This window comes from Tarenaya hassleriana, unplaced genomic scaffold (assembly GCF_000463585.1).
Source record: "Tarenaya hassleriana unplaced genomic scaffold, ASM46358v1 Cleome54, whole genome shotgun sequence".
In the NCBI taxonomy this organism is placed as follows: domain Eukaryota; kingdom Viridiplantae; phylum Streptophyta; class Magnoliopsida; order Brassicales; family Cleomaceae; genus Tarenaya; species Tarenaya hassleriana.
Window position 1 is genome coordinate 144,204 of NW_010968045.1, and position 18,562 is coordinate 162,765.

Sequence of the window (18,562 nt, forward strand, 5' to 3'; positions counted from 1 at the left end):
GGGGGCCCTTTTCCGTCGCCGGGATGTTTCTCTTGTTGCCGGAAGCCGAGCTGCCGGTGGTGGTGCTGTATCTGTCCGAAGCCCAGACGCTGCTGCATCTGTAAATGTCCGAAATGCCCTTCCGTAAAATGTCTGAAATGCCCTTCCGTAAAATGCCTGAAATGCCCTTCTGTGAAATGTTTCAAATGCCCTTGTTTCCGGCCAAAATGTCCGGAATGCCCTGGTTGTTGCTGCTGTTCGGGGTGCTTCAGGTGGCTGTGCTGCGGCGGCGGCGCAAAGGCGGAGGGGAAGGCGGTGGTTGATGATGGGAAGCGTGAGGGGTAGAATTGGTATTTCAGTTTTTTTTTTGTATAGGTTTTGTTTTGGGATTGGCTTATGGGTTAGGGAGGTTTTAAGTGGAGGAGGGATTTATGGGGAAAGATTTTCTGATAATTGGAATTTGGAAATGAAAATTCTTTCATCTTTTGGCACACATATATATATATGTGTGTATATATATATGTATATGGATGTGTGAAAAGTTTACATTTCATAGTCTGCATTACGATTTTTACACTTATAAGTGGGGGCAACACCAAGGGCAAAGTTAATTTCATTACGGGATATTTTACGATTTTAAATAAATTTATAAAAAAAAATTAACTTTTTAAATTAAAATAGTGGGTTATGTAAACCCATTGCCTTGTAAATGGGTCGGCCCATGGTCATACGTTAGCTTGATTAATTAGATATTTGTATAATTTAACCAAACTATACAAATCTTTAAATGATATTCATCGCTGTCTAATGATATATATATTTTTAAAATAGAATAATCTGTAATAATGTCATGAATGACCGATTCATCAACTACCAATTTTTACCCTTTCAAATTAGACATTTTACTCTTTCAACTAATGTGACCATTTTTTTTAGGTCGCATTCGTTGTAAAGAACGACCTTAATATTCATAACAATAATCGATTAATATTCATAACAATATTCGCAAGTTAGGTATGACCAATCACAAATTTTATATATATATATATATATATATATATATGTGTGTGTGTGTGTGTGTGTGTATGTATATAAACAAAACCGATTAAATCTGTCTCTGTCGACTTAAATTGACCACTAAATACATTTTAATTTATTTTGTTAATAGATTAGAGAATTTAATACTTGGAGAAAGTAGTTGAAAAAAATATTTGAAATTATTGGCAGAAAATGACAAAAACATCCAGAGAAAAAATTAAAAGAAAATCGTCTATAAGTAATTTTAATTAAAAGATTTTCATCTTGATAGTAAATGCAGTCGTTTAAGTAATTAATTAAACCATATTTTAGCTTAAGTCTTAAATGTCATTTAGCAACTTGACAGTAATTGCAGTCGTTTAAGTAATTAATTAAACAATTAGTATTTCAAAGTCAAAACCAACATTTACATGCCATAAAAACGATTATATATTCCAAAACATTTCCAAGCAAGCCGTTTGGAAATTAATTTAGCAAAATTAATAAAATTTTCACTTGTTTATTTATATTTAATATATTCATGAAGCTATATTTTAGTATTACAAATTAAAATACAAATATAATTTTTATCTCGGTTTATTTGGATTACAGATTAAACTGAAATTTATCAGTTTTTTTTTTGTTAATTAGTATTGTTCTTTGACGTAAACTAAATGGCCAATAAAAAAGATCGAATATTGATTTTGGTGATCAAATGAAATAATATGGAGTAGGACCAAAAGATAAAATATTTAGAGGGCACAGCGTACACATTTATATTTTCAGTAAATATGGATTATACGAACAAATCCAATTAATCACCATCAATTTGATTTCCTTTCGATTTATATATATATATATATAAAATTTAAGTTTTTTAAAATTAACGGCAGTATAATAAAAAATACTGCAAAAAAAAAAGGATGTTTATGTAAAAATATAAAAAAGAAAACATAAAAATTATAATCTGACACGACTCTACAATTTTATGTACTAGAGATGCTGTCAAAGACAGAATCTTGTCTATAAAAGCAGATTTGACAAATTTTTATTTGTTTTAATTTAAAATACAATATAAATATTCATTTTAAGTAATATATTTAAAAACTTTTACTAACAGATATACTTTTTATAATTTTATTATGTTTCAGATATTTTGATTTTTTTAAATTAAAAATTAATTAATAATTATATCTAATCTGTGAAATTTAACAATTACATATTTTTTATCGAGGATAAATCTTACATTTTTTTAATACTATATATCCAATTATCTAAACGTGTCATGTATTTGTGGCATTGGTTCTATTCTCTTATCAGGATTAATTCGAATCAAATATATATGTTAATCTCAATTTTAAAGTTATGTCATTAATAGTTTTTGAAATCACTAAATGATAATATAATAATTATGGTAATTTTTTTTATAAATCTGGTTGCTATAAAATGGAGGATTTTGGTTTAGGAAATTCAGGAAATTGCATTATGGATTGAAACTCTTAGCCTAAAAATAATTTTAAAAACTATGGTATTGATATTATCAATTTTAATTTTGTTGATTTAGTGGATCAAACTTTAGTTAATGTTTAAATTTTTTAAAAAAAAGGAATATAATTATAAAACTCCTTTTTTTCTAATTTACAAATTGCTCCCTTAAGTTTTTTATTTTGACTTTAGCACCCCTCATATCTGCTCTCCGCGTAGACCGAGTCTCAAAAAACACAAGCCGTGTAGAATTCCGAAACTACCCTTCATAAAAAGTCGAATTTTCCTTTTTTCTACCAATGTCCGTGTGCTCTGTTCTTCGTTTCTTACTAAATAACAGCTGTAGATATATTCACACATTCAATTTATTGTTTTAGATTTTAAGAGTTTTGAAAATCTTTAAAGTTTTTTTACTAATAAGGAAATAAAATCTCCTTTTTCAACCAAAAAAAATAATTAAAATCTCCTTTCATTCTTCCCTTTTTTTTTTGACCATTTAATTGGATTCGAAGAATGCCCACTCGCATAAAAACCCGATTAATACATCGAGCTCCGGGAATTGAACGTTTTCCGGATTTAATTCCCAGAAAAAAAATTCTCATATTGAAAGTTCTTACAAAATCCCTCTTAATTCGGCTTCTGGGTTTTGCTTTCTTACAAGGAATAAGGTTATTTTATCGATAAAAGTGCGGATTTTTCAGGTTTTGGGGAAGAAGAAGAAGATGAACTGAAGAACAGTTGGAGTCCGGACATTGGATATGCTCTGTTTCTCCAGAAAGGTAGGGTTTTTGATTTTGAATTCCCAGTTTCAAAATCCATTTCACGATTTTATTTTAATTTAATATTGTTTCTGATGTCATGATCGATGATTCATGGGCAGACCGATTCTCTCCTATGTTCTTTCACGATTCTGAAATCTTCTGAATCAATGTCCCCAAAAAGACACGCGCTTTGATCCGAAACCTGTCTGAATCTCCTCCCGTTTTATGTTTTTTTTTCTCTCTCCCAGATTTAGGGTACAAAAAAAAGAGGAGATTTTTCGATTTACTCTCTGAATCATCACTGAAAAATGGCCGGAGAATCTTCTAGAAAGCAACCCAGAATCCGCCATGTATCAAATTCCACCGGAGATTTCGACAGTGAGTTCGAGAACTCGGATTTCGGCCGTTACACGGTTCATATCCCCCCGACTCCCGACAACAACCCTCCGCCTCCGGTCGAGATCGCCCTCCGAGAAGTGGACGTCAATTCTCATTACAGTGACGATCTTCGATCTGACGAATTCGAACAGCTGAAGATTGATGTCGGACCCAGCGAGGACGATAACTTGCTGCTCAAGAAATCCGCCCCCCTCACCCGAATCGTCAAAATATCGCCGGCGATCCTCAGTATTTACCGGTACGGTTCTGAGACCAATACGTACACTTTTGATCCTTCTGCAATTCCATTGTCGTACGGAAACCTTACATCATGCTTATCATATGAATCTACTGTTTTTGTGACGTCTGAAAGTGTTTGTTCCAGTTGTCTGAAACGCGTTTTCTGCTGGGTTTTATCCGTTTTCATGGCGGCTTGATGCTGATTCAGCTGTCTGAAGAAAACCCTTTTTCTATGGCAGGATTCTAGTCGCGGTTCGGATAGTTGCTCTGGTTTTGTTTCTGTACTGGAGAATCACTAACCCTAACGAAGACGCAATCTGGCTATGGGGAATCTCCGTCGTCTGCGAAATCTGGTTTGCATTCTCGTGGTTGCTCGACCAGATTCCGAAGCTGAAACCCGTCAACCGGTCGACAGATCTCGATGTCCTGAAGGCGAAATTCGAGGCACCAAACTCGAGCAACCCAACAGGGAAATCAGATCTTCCTGGCATAGACGTGTTCGTCTCGACAGCAGATCCCGAGAAAGAGCCGCCGTTGGTGACAGCAAACACCATTCTCTCAATCCTAGCCGTCGATTACCCGGTCGAGAAACTCTCCTGCTACGTATCAGACGACGGAGGATCTCTCCTCACGTTCGAAGCCATGGCCGAAGCCGCGAGTTTCGCAAAAATATGGGTACCCTTTTGCAGGAAACACGGGATCGAGCCGAGAAACCCTGAAACGTACTTCGGTCTGAAGAGGGATCCGTACAAGAACAAAGTCCGACAAGACTTTGTCCGAGAGCGTAGGATCGTGAAACGCGAATATGAAGAGTTCAAGGTCAGAGTTAACGGTCTTTCCGATTCGATAAGACGGAGATCGGATGCGTATAACAGCAGGGAAGATCTGAAAGCTCTGAGAAAATGGAAGGAAAGAGTTTCCGACGAAGGAGAAGAAGAAGAAGAATCAATGCCGAGTTTAAAGATGCAGAAAGCTACTTGGATGAGTGATGGAACACATTGGCCTGGTACTTGGACTTTCCCTTCTCCTCAGCATTCACGAGGCGATCATGCAAGCATCATCCAGGTAAAATTTCCCTCGGTTATCCGAGATTTTTAGGGTACTCAGAATCCGAATATCTCTTTACTTGTAATGAACTTCATATTTGTTTTCCAGGTATTGCTGGATCCTCCAGTAGATGAACCGGTGAACGGAACCAGAGGTAGCGGAGGGGAAGGAGAAGATCGGACTGGAAACGGGCCGTTGGACGTTGGTGAAACCGACACCCGTTGCCCGATGCTCGTTTACGTGAGCCGCGAGAAACGGCCTGGCTATGACCACAACAAGAAAGCCGGAGCCATGAACGCACTGGTTCGAGCCTCGGCTATAATGTCGAACGGACCCTTCATCCTAAACCTAGACTGTGACCATTACGTCTATAACTCGAAAGCCTTCAGAGAAGGGATCTGTTTCATGATGGAACGGAACGGCAACCTCATTTCCTACGTCCAGTTCCCTCAACGGTTCGAAGGGATCGACCCGTCTGACCGATACGCTAATAACAATACCGTCTTTTTCGATATCAACATGCGTACCCTCGACGGGATCCAAGGCCCGATGTACGTTGGAACCGGCTGTCTTTTCCGTCGGACCGCACTGTATGGATTCGAACCAGATCTTGTCGTGAAGGAACGGTCCGGTTGCTGTTTCCCCCGGCTCAAGAAACGTAGCCCTGCAACCGTGGCGTCTGAACCAGGGTACGAATCCGAGAGAGATGAAGAAGAAGCGATGAACGCCAGGCTGATCTCGAAACAGTTCGGAAGCTCGAGCATGTTTGTGGGATCGATACCGGTCGCGGCTTACCAAGGACGGCCATTGGCGGATCACCCTTCGATGGAGAGATTCGGACGAGCACCTGGTGCGTTGACCGCCGGACGGGAGCCCCTCGATCTGGCCACGGTCAGTGAGGCAGTGAACGTGATCTCGTGCTGGTACGAGGACAAGACGGATTGGGGAACAAACGTTGGATGGATCTACGGTTCTGTCACAGAAGATGTCGTGACGGGTTTCAGGATGCATGATAAAGGTTGGAGATCGATCTACTGTGTTACAAAGCCCGATGCTTTCCGAGGAACCGCGCCTATAAATCTCACTGATCGTCTCCATCAGGTTCTTAGATGGGCCACTGGGTCAGTCGAGATCTTCTTCTCCAGAAACAACGCCATTTTTGCAGGCTCCAAGCTCAAGTTTCTTCAGAGAATCGCTTATCTCAATGTCGGGATTTACCCTTTTACCAGCGTCTTCCTCCTCGTCTACTGCTTTCTCCCTGTCCTGTCTCTGTTCTCCGGCGAGTTCATCGTCCAGAGCTTGAACGTGACCTTCCTCGTATACCTTCTGATCATATCGCTCTCGCTGTTTTCGCTTGCTGTCCTCGAGATCAAATGGTCGGGAATCGCTCTGGAAGAATGGTGGAGGAACGAACAGTTCTGGTTGATCGGAGGGACGAGCGCTCATCTCGTCGCCGTCGTACAAGGGATCCTGAAAATCGTCGCCGGAATCGAAATCTCCTTCACGCTGACGTCGAAATCCGCCGGAGATGACGACGACGAGGAGTTCGCAGATCTGTACGTGATCAAGTGGACGTCGCTGATGATTCCGCCGTTGACGGTCATCATCCTGAACGTGATGGCGATCCTTTTTGGGTTTTGTCGGACGATCTACAGCGAGAATCCGGAATGGAGCAAACTGATCGGAGGAGTGTTCTTCGCCATGTGGGTATTGCTGCATCTATATCCGTTTCTGAAGGGATTGATGGGAAAACGAGGGAAAACTCCGACAATCATCTATGTCTGGTCGGGACTCATCGCCATTAGCTTCTCTCTTCTCTACATCTCCATTCACCCGCCGTCCGGAAATTCCGACATCGGAGGATTGTTTCAGTTTCCTTAGAATCATCGATGAAAGATTCAAATTTTCCCTTTTTTTTCTGGGTTTTTCTTAAAATAGATGGATGTAAATATATATATACACACATTCAAACGGAAAGAAACATATATTGACAGAAATTTAATTTCCAGAATTCGTATAAAGATGAGATTTTGATTTTTTTCTCTCTTCTGGGTGAATGTAAGAGAGGATTAACAAAGACGCCGAAGGTGATGATGATGGTGAAGCGCGTGAAGTTACTCGCTGAGGGTGCGCGTGTGATTCTTCGTCACACGACGTTTGAGCCCATTATAATGAAAATTATGTTGGGCCTAGGCCCATTTATTGATGTAATAACCCAATGTCCCGATTTAATTTATTTGCACAATCGGCCTAATTTAATTATTTATTTGCGATATTTGATATTTTATCGTTGATTTTTCTTTTTTCTTTTTATTTATTTGCAAGGAAAAAATGGATTTGAATCATTCCATTCGAGGGGAGAATCTTGATCTCTTTAACACGAAAAGTCTACTGAATCACATCCTCGCCATAGATTCTCGCTGGAGATCACTGTCTCCGTCGCCGCCATATTTTCAGTAGAGAGAGAGAGAGAGAGAGAGAGAGAGAGAGAGGGGAAGATGAGGAGGCGAACGATGTACGCATGGGGAGTGCCGATCATATGTTTCGTGGTGTTGATGATCGTCACTCCCGCGATCCCTCAATCGCAAGCCTACCACGATTTCGCTGATCAACGCGCCTTCTTCGGTAATTCGTCTTCTCAATCTCGTTACTCTGCTTCGTTTTTCTGAATCCTCTGATTTCGTGTTTTAGGGTTTTCTTCTATGCAGGAATTCCGAATGCTCTGAATGTCATCTCTAACTTCCCCTTCCTCATCGTCGGGCTTGTCGGTCTCGTTCTCTGCTATTACCCCAATTACTTCATATTCAGGCGCGTTTGCTCCTCCATCTCTTGTTTCTTTGCAGATATGCGTGATTTTTTTTTAATCCTTTTTTTTTTAATCCTTGCTATTACTGCGATATTGTTCCTTGTATATCTGTTTCTTTCTCCTATAAATTCGTGTGAACCGAAATGGGTTATTTCTGTGAAAGAGAGGAAACTTTGTTGTATGGAATCTCTGTGATGTTTGGAATATCATGTCTTGTCTATGGAAATGGAACAGCCTGCGAGGTGAGAGATTGGGATGGTCTTGCCTTTTCATTGGCGTGGCTGCTGTTGCATTCGGTTCCTCTTACTACCATCTCCACCCCGACGATGCTGGCCTTGTCTGGGATCGCCTTCCTGTATGCCTCGATTCCTTCTTTTCGTGCTTTTCTTCTCTGCTCCCTCATTTTCGTTGTTATTTTTTTCTCAGATGACTATTGCTTTCACATCCATCATGGCTATATTCGTTATCGAAAGGATCGATGAGCATAAGGGTACTGCTTCCATTGCCCCTTTGCTTGTGGCTGGTCTCGTTAGCATTTTGTACTGGAGGCAAGTTTGAATCTTTTCTAATTCTGATGCTACAAGATGGCAAGTTTGAATCTTTTCTAATTCTAATGCTACTCCATCTTGGAATATCCTTATATGATGGTAATATGCCATGTCTCTGCAACTGGGGATCCAGGTTTTTTGATGATCTTCGGCCATATGCTTTAGTCCAGTTTGTCCCTTGCATTGTCATTCCACTGATGGCTATTCTCTTGCCTCCGATGTATACACATTCCGCCTACTGGCTCTGGGCTGCAGGTTTGTGCCCTGCTTAGGCTGATGATGTTTTCTTTTCTTCTGAACGGAAAGCTTAATCCTTTGGTTCTCATTTCTTGATTCAATCGCCCGAACTGTAGGATTTTATCTCGTAGCCAAGGTGGAAGAAGCTGCCGATAAACCCATTTACCGCTGGACTCATCATACCATAAGCGGGCACACTCTAAAGCATTTGTGTGCTGCCATGGTTCCGGTCTTCCTCACGCTAATGCTTTCGAAGAGAAGTATCGAAACCGAAAGGTATTTGCTGATTTTGCTCGTATATAGATGCAAACACGACATTGGCCAATTCGGCTCTTGCAAACTCTGCAACAGTGTTGGTTTTATGCCATTTGATGAATTCAGGATAAGCTTGATCAAGGCATGGAAGACCTCATGGGGCAGGATTAGAGGGAAGGGCTCGGAGTCTGAGAGCTATGAATATGTTTACTCGAATGTAGCTGTGGATGAGCCTCAGTAGCTTGTGTCGGTCGATAATGAGATATAAGGTAATATAACATATTATGCATTTTATGTTATAGAATAGTAAGATAGGACCTATAGCATATAGTGGAATTTTATATAAATTTATACATCTTTTTTTTTATATAAAATATATAGAATGTAATAAATTGAAGTCGAATCCCTGAATTTAACGAAATCAAATGAAGGGGAAAAAACTGTTTTATAAATTGAAAATTTTAGATTTTTTTTTGTTTGTTTGATAAAATTATGCATTATAATTTTACTATTTTTTTTTCTTCGATAATATTTTTATTTTACCCATCGTTGGGCTTTTGTATATTTGGTAAATCGGCTTTTAACAGCCCATTTACCACCCATAATCTCTTTGGACTATTTTCAGCGCGTGACTTCTACTCGCTCACTACTCTGGATTCTGATGAGGGCCCATTACACTTAGGCTGAGCCCACTACTAATCTAAAGGCCCATGGGCCCAATTTTAATTATATATATATATAATTCTAAATAATTTCTTTCTGCGAAACTCCTTTATTATTCTTTTCACTCGCTATAGACAGAAACAACAATCAAATCACATCACTCGTGAAGGAATAAGAATACACAGATATTATAATCTACATGTATATGTGTGTGTATATATATAATTATATATATAGCTTTCACCGCCGTTTCTCGTCGGGATCGCTATCGAAGATCACCGGCCTCCGCGGCTGGTGAGCCTCCCGGTCTCCCGGAATCGATCCCTCTCCGCCGGATCGATCACGCACTCCGGCAACGGCTCCGGATACCTAACAGAGTCGTAGCAGTAAGAGTAGTACATGTAATGCTGGCGGAATCTCCGCATGGCGGATCGCTGGTGAGGCGTGATGGTGGAGAAATCGCTCGATCGGAGGAGATCGTCGGAATCGGCGCAGTCGGGGTCGGAATCGGAGCCAGGGAGCTGCTGGATCGGATCGACGGCGCAGCCATGGAGGGAGAAGGATTTGAAATCGGCGACGAAAGGGGCATATTTGTAATTCGCCTTGAATTTGCCGCCGGACGTCGCCCAATCAGACGCGTCCCAGATCGTGGCGTACAGCGCCATCGGCTTTTGCGGGTATTCTCCTCCCATGGCTTCGCTTCTCACCACTTCCCTGATCGGTACGTCGTCCACCCAGAATCTGAAATTTCAAATTTCAATTTTTTTTTTAAAATGATATATTATATTTTTTTTATTATAAATGGAAAATATATTTTGATTACTTCTTTTGGGTGGGTGATCTAACGAATCCTAACTACTACTGTTTCCTAATAAAACCATTTTCATATAAATTCAACTTTAATTAAATTTAACAAAACAGTTACACCAAATTAATGTTGACAAAAAAAGATTAACGAGGTATTTGAGTGATTAAACTTCTATTAATTGGTGAAAAAACGTTATTAGCATTAACTAAATTATCTCTTTCTTGTAAGTTGTAACCCATAAAAAAAAAGAATAATTGGTACGAAAAAAAAAAAGAAAAGAGAACCAAACACACACACACTCACACATATATATATATATGTGTGTGTGTGTGTGTGTATTTGTGGCAAGTGCCTAATTATGCCATTTACGTCATATATATACACACACATGTACACAGACGTAACCATGAGAATGTTCCTAAAATTGGGTTTTCTGATATCACATGCATAGCAATAATTCATCGCATATATCCAACGAGAATAATTTCATTGTATATACCAATATACACATGTATATGTGAAATTATTCTACTAAATACTATTATAAGAAAGCTAAGCAAGATAATAGTTAACAACGATCATGAAATTCAACGCGTGGAAACCGAAACCGGGTCGGTTAACGAAATTTAAGCGAACCGAAAAGAAACCGGAGTAAACCGGCGGGAACTTACATGATCTTGTGAGAAGTCCAGAGGATGCTGTAACGGTGGAACTCTTTTGAAGGATCGAACCAAAGACGGTATCTCTCTTCACGGCCTCTCCACGTACTTCCGTTTCCGTACAGATTTGTCTGAAACCTCCATGGCTTTCCTTTTATGTTTCCCAGAAACTCGAAGTCCAGTTCGTCGTGCGTTTTCTCGAACACGTCCCCGTTCGATGTCTGAATCCGTTTATACGATCGAAATTGTCAGGATAAAAATCGTGGGTTTATCTCAAAATCAAAGCTTGTTCCGTCGATCGAACAGAAAAATATGTAATTGAAAACGGAGATATATACAGTAGTTATATATACGCCGGTTTCCCGAGAAACTGTTTCCTCTCGTGTTGGTATATAGAATCCGGACGCTTGTTTATTTTCTCGAGAAAATTGAGGGTCTGTTTCTCGGCAACCCAACAATGGAAATGCCACACACATATACATATAATACGTATATATATATATATATATATATATATATATATAAACTTACGTAGAAATCACCGTTACCAAAAAAAAAAAACTTACGTAGAAGGCGACAACGACGCCGGCTGGATAATCGGCGGGCAACTTGACCATGGCGCTGAAAAATCCGTGTTGATACATATTCGACGAAATGAATCCCGACCCTATTCATCATCATCATCACCATCGTCATCATCATTATCACCATCAATACACAACAAAAAAAAAGGAAGAATCAATTATCGATGAACATGCAGAAAAAAAAACCCAGAAAATCAGACCATGTTCATATCAATATGTATCACAGAGAGATTATATATCGTTTGTGTATTTATATATATACACGTATATGTATGTATATTATATATATGTACGTACCCGTGTATCGATCGAGGAGGAGACGAACGGAACGATCATCAGGAGAGCGAACGAGATTGGAGTCTCCGAAGAGAGGAGATAGGGTTTCTTCGAAGATGGAGCTCGTTAGGTTATTGAAGGCCGATGTCAAGCCGACGAAGAGGACGCAGAAGAAAGACGTATACAAACGAGTTTTCTTCATTTTTTTTCCTGGGAAAAAAGATTATAATTCCCTTATATAAATTATAAATTAATTTTTTTTTTATAATTTCTTGAAATTTTTTTGAGAGATCCGCTCTCTGTGTTACACGCTCTCCTCTTCCCTTCCATAAGGTTTTATATCAAGGGAGGGAGGAAGAGGAAGAAGGAACACTTTGGCTTTTTTGGGTTCTTCTGGTTCTCATTGATCAGTCTTTTTGAATTTCCAAATATACCCTTTATTCTGACCGTTTATCACGGTTCTGCCATTACTCCCGTTTATCCTTTGGGGAAATACACCAAAAGGAATTTATACTTTACTTCGGAACAAACCCACCTTTCCTTTGGATCTCTATAAAATTTTTTAATTTATGAATTTTAACACTCTCAGTCACATTTATTTTTGTTTATTGTCGTGATATATATATATATATATATATATATATATATATATATTGGAGATTTTGTGTTACATATATGATGATTTTATTTTTTATTTTTGCCTTTAAATTGTGTTAACGTCGTGTTCGAGGGAAAAAAGAAAACGTGTTTAATTTATGATCCCACAATCAAACATTTATAGAATGCTTGAATTTGTGGAGTTTAATCGTAATTCATGAATTAATTCAGTGGTGGTTACGAAACTATTAATTTTCTCCCATATTTTAGCCATTTTTTTTGTAAATAATTATCGAATATTATACATTTAAAGAGAGATTAGGACGTACACGCGCAAGGGTTAGATTTGTCATTTTGTAGTTGAAAGTCAAAATGAATAAAGTGACGACAACTCAGCATGAAATGGACATTAAAGGGTCTTTAATCAGTATACTCATGCAAACATTAAACAAATCCCTAATCCCTTTCACCCAAATACACACATATATATATATATATATATAATATTATACCCATTATATATATATATATATTAAACTAAGGTGGTTACACTAAGAGACATTTAAATCGATTAAAAAGCTATGATTGATTCCGGAATTTAGAAAAACAGCCAATCTATACGTTTCCGATATTCTGTTTTATATTCCCCTCTAATTATTTCACAATTTCCCAAAGGTGTTATGATAAAGATAAGGATGACAAATATTATAATATATATATATATATATATATATAACATGATAAATATTTAAAGAGAACATTTTTTGAAACGATAACCATTTACACTTTAGAGTTATAATATCACGTAGAAGTAGAAAAGCAGTGGATTCTAATTAAATATTATGATATAATATTATAGATATAAGATATTATACTATATGGTATTATAAGTAATCTTTAGAAATATTTTTTTATAATATATATTTATAAAATAATATTAGTTTTAAAAAGCGAAGAGGACCGATATGTCCAAGCGTAGTCGGTTGTTTTTGTTTACCAACCTCGCTATATTTTGCACATACCATGCATTTTGTCCATTAACTAATTAAAGGGAGAGGAATCAAAAATATAATCACGGATTAAGTAAAAGCCTAATTGGCTATAATTAGCCTCTTAATTAACTATTTGATGCTAACCCTTTTTCGTGATCGACGATATTTTCGAGATTTAATTCGTTTCCATAATTAATGACTTTAATCGTACGAGGTTCTATAATTCATAGTATATATTTTATATCATAATGTGAACATCTAAGTGCCAAATATCCTTATAAGAGTTTGGCGGATGAACTTTGCATCGCTATGAAGCGATCCTTATTTTATGCCCCTTTTTATTCGCAATACCGTTGCTAGATATATTTTTCGTATAATATATGATCCATTATTTATTCGTATTTTGTTAATATGATAAGATGAATGATGATGATGATGATAATAATAATAATAATAATAATAATAATAATAATAATAATAATAATAATAATAATAATAATAATAATAACGGGTCAATTTGGGGGAACTAGAATGCTAGGTTGTTAAAGCAATCATAATTATAAGATTGAGAAAGTCTGCGGTTTTTGAATAAGATGGAAACCTGCCCATCATCTTCTATGGGGTTTGACCTTGAACAATTACACTTGCATGTGATTAAAATCATCATGAATGGTAAAATTGAAATATATATATATATATATGTATAAAAGCTTATTATATAAAATTGGGTGTAGTGGTTGGGTATAATTATCAGCTTCTAGTCCAAACAAAACAGTGATGAGGATTGAGGGAAGAGTGTTTTACAAGCAACAAATAGTGTGCATAATATATGGTTGTAGAATAAAGATGATGATTGTTATTGTTGATAAATATATATTAAATACACATGTTGAATATATAAAAAAAATTCTTATAATTATCAGCTTATAGTCCAAAGAAAACATATATCTGCTTTGAAATATTTTATTGGTATTTTATTAGAGTGTCTTCGAGATAAAGGAAGATATATAATCTATTCCAAGATTCTTCTTATAATCAATAGTTTCTCTAATGTATTTCCGAAATAAAAATTCATATATGCTCTCTCTCTCTCTCTCTCTCTCTCTCTACATATCTATGTATATATATATATGAAGATATTAATATATGGTACAATTTACAAACACAATTATCACTACAATAATGAGGATGTTCTTTTGACAATTATTGAAAAATAACATTTACCCAATAATAAAAAATGGTTACACAAATAGCATTATGTATAAAAATAATAGCATGTGGTGGGGTAGGGATTTGTAATCATCTCAACTGAAATTGATTTTTGACATATGAATAATGATAATAATGTTTGGTATTACTCATCATGCAAGTTTTTTGTGCTCTTGTGGTACTGCTTCCAAGTTGATGATGAGCATGTGAAACCTTATCACATGGACTTACATAACATATATATATATATATATATGAATGTATATATACATATATAATACAAAGAAATTCCAACTTGCGTTTAGAGGTTCAATATATATCAAAGCCCAAATTATATGGTGTTGACTATCTTAAGAAAACAAGCTTTGTTTTTTTTTTAAATAAAATTATAGTCGAAAAGAAAATCCAAGACTATGATTTAGTTTTATAGCCAATTAATGACACATTTTCATGCAAAATTATTAGAATGAATATCTGGTTTGATTTAATTTAGTTTGGTTTGTTTTGGTTTAGTTGGTTAGGGTTTTGGTGTTTCCTTTCCCCTTTGTATTTAAGGTATCTATGTCTTTATTTTGAGGAATACATAGAAGAAATATTTCCAAAACTCTCTCTAATTCTCTAATATAAAAAAAAATAAGCAGAAAAAAATGTACATTATATATATATATGTATGTATATTCATTATACTTTAACCTCAACACTTCCCCCCTATGAAACCACAATTTCTTCTTTACATTACTTGCAAAACAAGGAATATTATATATATATATATATATATATATATTGTATGGTTAAACATTGTATAAAAGAAATAAATATAAGAAAAAGAAAACAAATTTTATTAGATGATAGTGTCAAGGGAAATCAAGGATTTCTTCATCACTCTCCAAATAAAACTAAATTTCATTCCCCTTAATGAAAATCTTCCAAAAAAACAAAAAATTCAGACAAAGTTGGAACAAGAAAGCTCAACACAGCAACCAACTAACTTGTTCCTGTTTAGTTTATAGACAGAAGATCATTTCCATGGAGAAGCAAAGGCACATTTTGTTATATAATATAGGGATGGTCATTTCCGTTATTAACCGAATCGAATCGAACCGAATAAGATATAACCTGATAACCGTACCCAAATTGAATCCGACATCAAAACTAAATGGTTATGATTTCTTTAAATTCGAAAAAATCGAAACCGAACCGAATAAAAAAATAATCGAAAAAATCGATAATTTCTTTGAAAAAATGATTCTTTTTACCAAAACCGAACCGAAGCAAAAAATAACTGAACCAAACTGAACCGAGGTTTATATATACAAAATCGAATGGTTATAATTTTTGTATAACCGAAATAATCGAAACCGAATATAACCGAACCAAAACCCGAAATGATCACCCCTAATACAAACCACACATGCATGGCCTTTGCCTCAATTTTTTTCCTTTACAACATAGGAAAGAAAAGGGGCGAAACCCAAAAAAAAAAAATCAAACAGAGTTTCTACTACTTCCCCTACTTGCACATTCACCATCCTCAATTCCATTTCATCTGAAAAAGCTAAGGGCTCCAAAAATCTAATACGAATTGTCAGCTTCTGCCATGAAGAACCTCTTTGGTTTCCTTTTGCCACTTCGTACCTGGGTTAGATCCATAGCCAAGAGTCATATGTTGAGTTGTGTCGGGAAATGGTTGTTCTAGGAACTAGGAGTGGCCATTTCGGGTTTCGGTTTGGATCCAGTTCGGTTATTTCAGTTATAGAAAAACTATAACCACTCATTTTTCTTATAAACTTCGGTTCGGTTATTTTTCGGTAAAAAAATCATTTTTTTTAAAAAAATTATCGGTTTTTTCAGTTATTTTTATTCGGTTCGGTTTCGATTTTTTCAGATTAAAAGAATTCATAATCGTTCGGTTTTGATGTCGGGTTAAGTTCGGGTACGGTTATATCTTATACGGTTCGTCTCGGTTCAATTATTCGGTTGATAACCGAAATGGCCACACCTACTAGGAACTTCCCTTGTAATCTCTGTTTGAACATGACGGTCTGGTTCTTGGTCATTCTTGTCTGAGTTTTCAGACTCAAGAAAGTTTTGAACAGTTTCTGGGTCAAAGGTTTTTGCCCATTCAAAGGTGACTGACTATTGGCCGCTCACAGTATATATATATGTATATGTATATGTGTATATATATATATGTATATGTATGTGTGTGTATACTAGCAATTAGAGAATATTAAGATCCAGTTTGAGAAGGGAAACTTGCAGAAAAATTATAAAATTATATGACCTAATGATATTGGCAATTAATTTTGTTGACTTGAGTGTTGACTTTCCTAAAACATACTCACCCCTTGATGACGTGGCAAGATCTGAAGTGATAAAAACCTCGAATCAGGACCGTTGAAATTCCCTTTGTACCGTCATAGGGGAATATTACTCAAATAACCCACTTGGGTCGCAGCAATTTCAGTGTACACTACCGAAAAAAAAAAAAAAATTTGCGACCTTATTACGACTAATATATAACCAATATACAACTTATTACGACTAATAAACTACTCTTATTTTAGTTGTATATTAGTTATATATTAGTCGTAATAAGGTCGTAAATTTTTTTTTTTTTTCGGGTGGTGTATCCTGAAATTGCTGCGACCCAAGTGGGTTATTAGGGTTAAAACCCCCCGTCATAGAGGCGTGGTACCTTCCCCTTTCTTTCTCCTTCCTCCGTGCTCTACAGCTCGAGGATCAATTTTCGAGATCTTCTGAATTGGGTCGAGTTTGAGAAATCGGGGAGATATGGGTTTCGAAGATGATCCGTAAGTTCTTCTACTTTGTCCTCTTCGTTTGGATTTTGTTTCGCTAAAAGAAGGTCTCGGGTTTTCCCCCTTCGATCCAATCTAGGGTTTCTGGATTTTTAACTTTTCCGCGCTCTATCCTCGATTGTGATCTTCTTTCAATAGAATTTGAGTGGCTTGCCTTGTGGGTTTTACGAAAAATATAATTTTGAGTTGCGCTTCATCTTTAATCCCTGTGTTTTAGATTATTCGGGTTGTTAGGATTCAATTGATCGTATCTGAATTTTCAGTATGAGTTGTGTACCAGATCGATCGTTTGTCCTTTCAGGTACCGCGATGAAGATGGGGAGCCTTTGATGGACTACGATGATTTCCATAATGATCGCGAACCATCGCCTGAACCTCTGCAGGACTTTGACGACAATTTGGTTGATGATGTCGGGGACTGGGATGCGGCCGAAGGGTCACAAACACCGGTCTACGACAATGATAAAGTTAAGCCCAGAAAAAGGTTGGTGAAGAAAACGTCCAGTGGAAAAGACGCCATCGATGTTCCAGAATTGGTTGATGAAGACTTGGACTTTGATGGCGGTGAGTTCACTGGACATGGTTCAGATTTTGATGACAAGGTGGGTAAGAAGAGGAAGAAGGAAGAAGACTGGATTGGTAGTAGTGGAAGGAAGGAGGAGAAGAAGCATATGAAATTCCCAAGCCGGGGTGAGGGGAAGTCTGCAGAGATCGATGAGATGTGGAATTCTATTGCCCATAACCCAGAGGTATGCGCCAGTCATTGGTTAGACGGTGTGTAGCTGTAGCTGATCGAGTCTTATTTGGTTTCTTTATGAAATTTCTTCATGTAAACAGTGTTTCATGTTTGTGATAGGTTGATGAAGAAGGTGTTAGGACTGTGGATGATGATAATTTCATCGACGATAGCGGTTTGGATCCTTCTGAAAGGTATGGAAACGACCATGGAGGCCACTCACCTAGCCATTACCCTGAGGTATGTGTAATCTCTGCATGCCTTTTCATTTTCATTGGAAAGAAAGTGAAACCATTTTAAGTCTGGTATATTCACTGATTGACTGATTTCTGTCGGTATTTGTTGATGACGACATAGTTGTTTTTTAATGCTTTTAAATAGGCAGAGGAGGGTGAAGAGGATGATGAGATAAATAAACTTTTCAAGGTGGGGAAGAAAAAGAAGAAGAACGAGAAAAATCCTGCTG

The 18,562-nt window shown here is 36.9% G+C and overlaps 5 protein-coding genes across 6 annotated transcripts in view; 4 read left to right on the forward strand and 1 right to left on the reverse strand.

Moving 5' to 3' along the window:
* The window catches only part of LOC104798494 (protein ABHD17B), a 3,471-nt gene extending 3,250 nt beyond the window's left edge, over positions 1-221 (forward strand). Inside the window, 1 exon segment of the mRNA XM_019200693.1 lies at positions 1-221. Coding sequence (XP_019056238.1) covers positions 1-127 — 127 coding nt within the window. The 3' untranslated portion in view covers positions 128-221.
* A 2,759-nt stretch (positions 222-2,980) lies between these two features.
* On the forward strand, positions 2,981-6,932 carry LOC104798495 (putative cellulose synthase-like protein D6). Of its 2 annotated transcripts, XM_010520616.2 has the most exons (4): positions 2,981-3,260; positions 3,491-3,879; positions 4,100-4,925; positions 5,016-6,932. In XM_010520616.2, the coding sequence occupies exons 2-4, from the start codon at positions 3,551-3,553 to the stop codon at positions 6,786-6,788; spliced, it is 2,928 nt and encodes a 975-aa protein (XP_010518918.1). In that variant the 5' UTR covers positions 2,981-3,260; positions 3,491-3,550; the 3' UTR covers positions 6,789-6,932. The 2 variants fall into 2 exon arrangements, with proteins under 2 accessions (XP_010518918.1, XP_019056239.1); XM_019200694.1 differs by lacking the exon at positions 2,981-3,260 and having other exon boundaries at positions 3,386-3,879.
* Positions 6,933-7,245: 313 nt separating this feature from the next.
* LOC104798496 lies at positions 7,246-9,202 on the forward strand. Its single transcript, XM_010520618.2, has 7 exons — positions 7,246-7,532; positions 7,616-7,715; positions 7,948-8,068; positions 8,140-8,261; positions 8,395-8,516; positions 8,615-8,774; positions 8,880-9,202. Exons 1-7 carry the CDS (start codon positions 7,406-7,408, stop codon positions 8,992-8,994), a joined length of 867 nt encoding a protein of 288 aa, XP_010518920.1. The 5' UTR covers positions 7,246-7,405; the 3' UTR covers positions 8,995-9,202.
* Positions 9,203-9,691: 489 nt separating this feature from the next.
* LOC104798613 (probable xyloglucan endotransglucosylase/hydrolase protein 30) lies at positions 9,692-12,070 on the reverse strand. The gene is made up of 4 exons (XM_010520781.2): positions 11,765-12,070; positions 11,450-11,550; positions 10,896-11,104; positions 9,692-10,157 (listed from the first exon to the last, which is right to left on the reverse strand). The coding sequence occupies exons 1-4, from the start codon at positions 11,943-11,945 to the stop codon at positions 9,692-9,694; spliced, it is 957 nt and encodes a 318-aa protein (XP_010519083.1). The 5' UTR covers positions 11,946-12,070.
* A 5,148-nt stretch (positions 12,071-17,218) lies between these two features.
* LOC104798497 (protein IWS1 homolog 2) overlaps positions 17,219-18,562 on the forward strand; it is a 3,649-nt gene continuing 2,305 nt past the window's right edge. The window contains exons 1-4 of the mRNA XM_010520620.1: positions 17,219-17,354; positions 17,662-18,109; positions 18,217-18,336; positions 18,478-18,555. Coding sequence (XP_010518922.1) covers positions 17,335-17,354; positions 17,662-18,109; positions 18,217-18,336; positions 18,478-18,555 — 666 coding nt within the window. The 5' untranslated portion in view covers positions 17,219-17,334. The remainder of the gene's footprint in view (positions 17,355-17,661; positions 18,110-18,216; positions 18,337-18,477; positions 18,556-18,562) is intronic.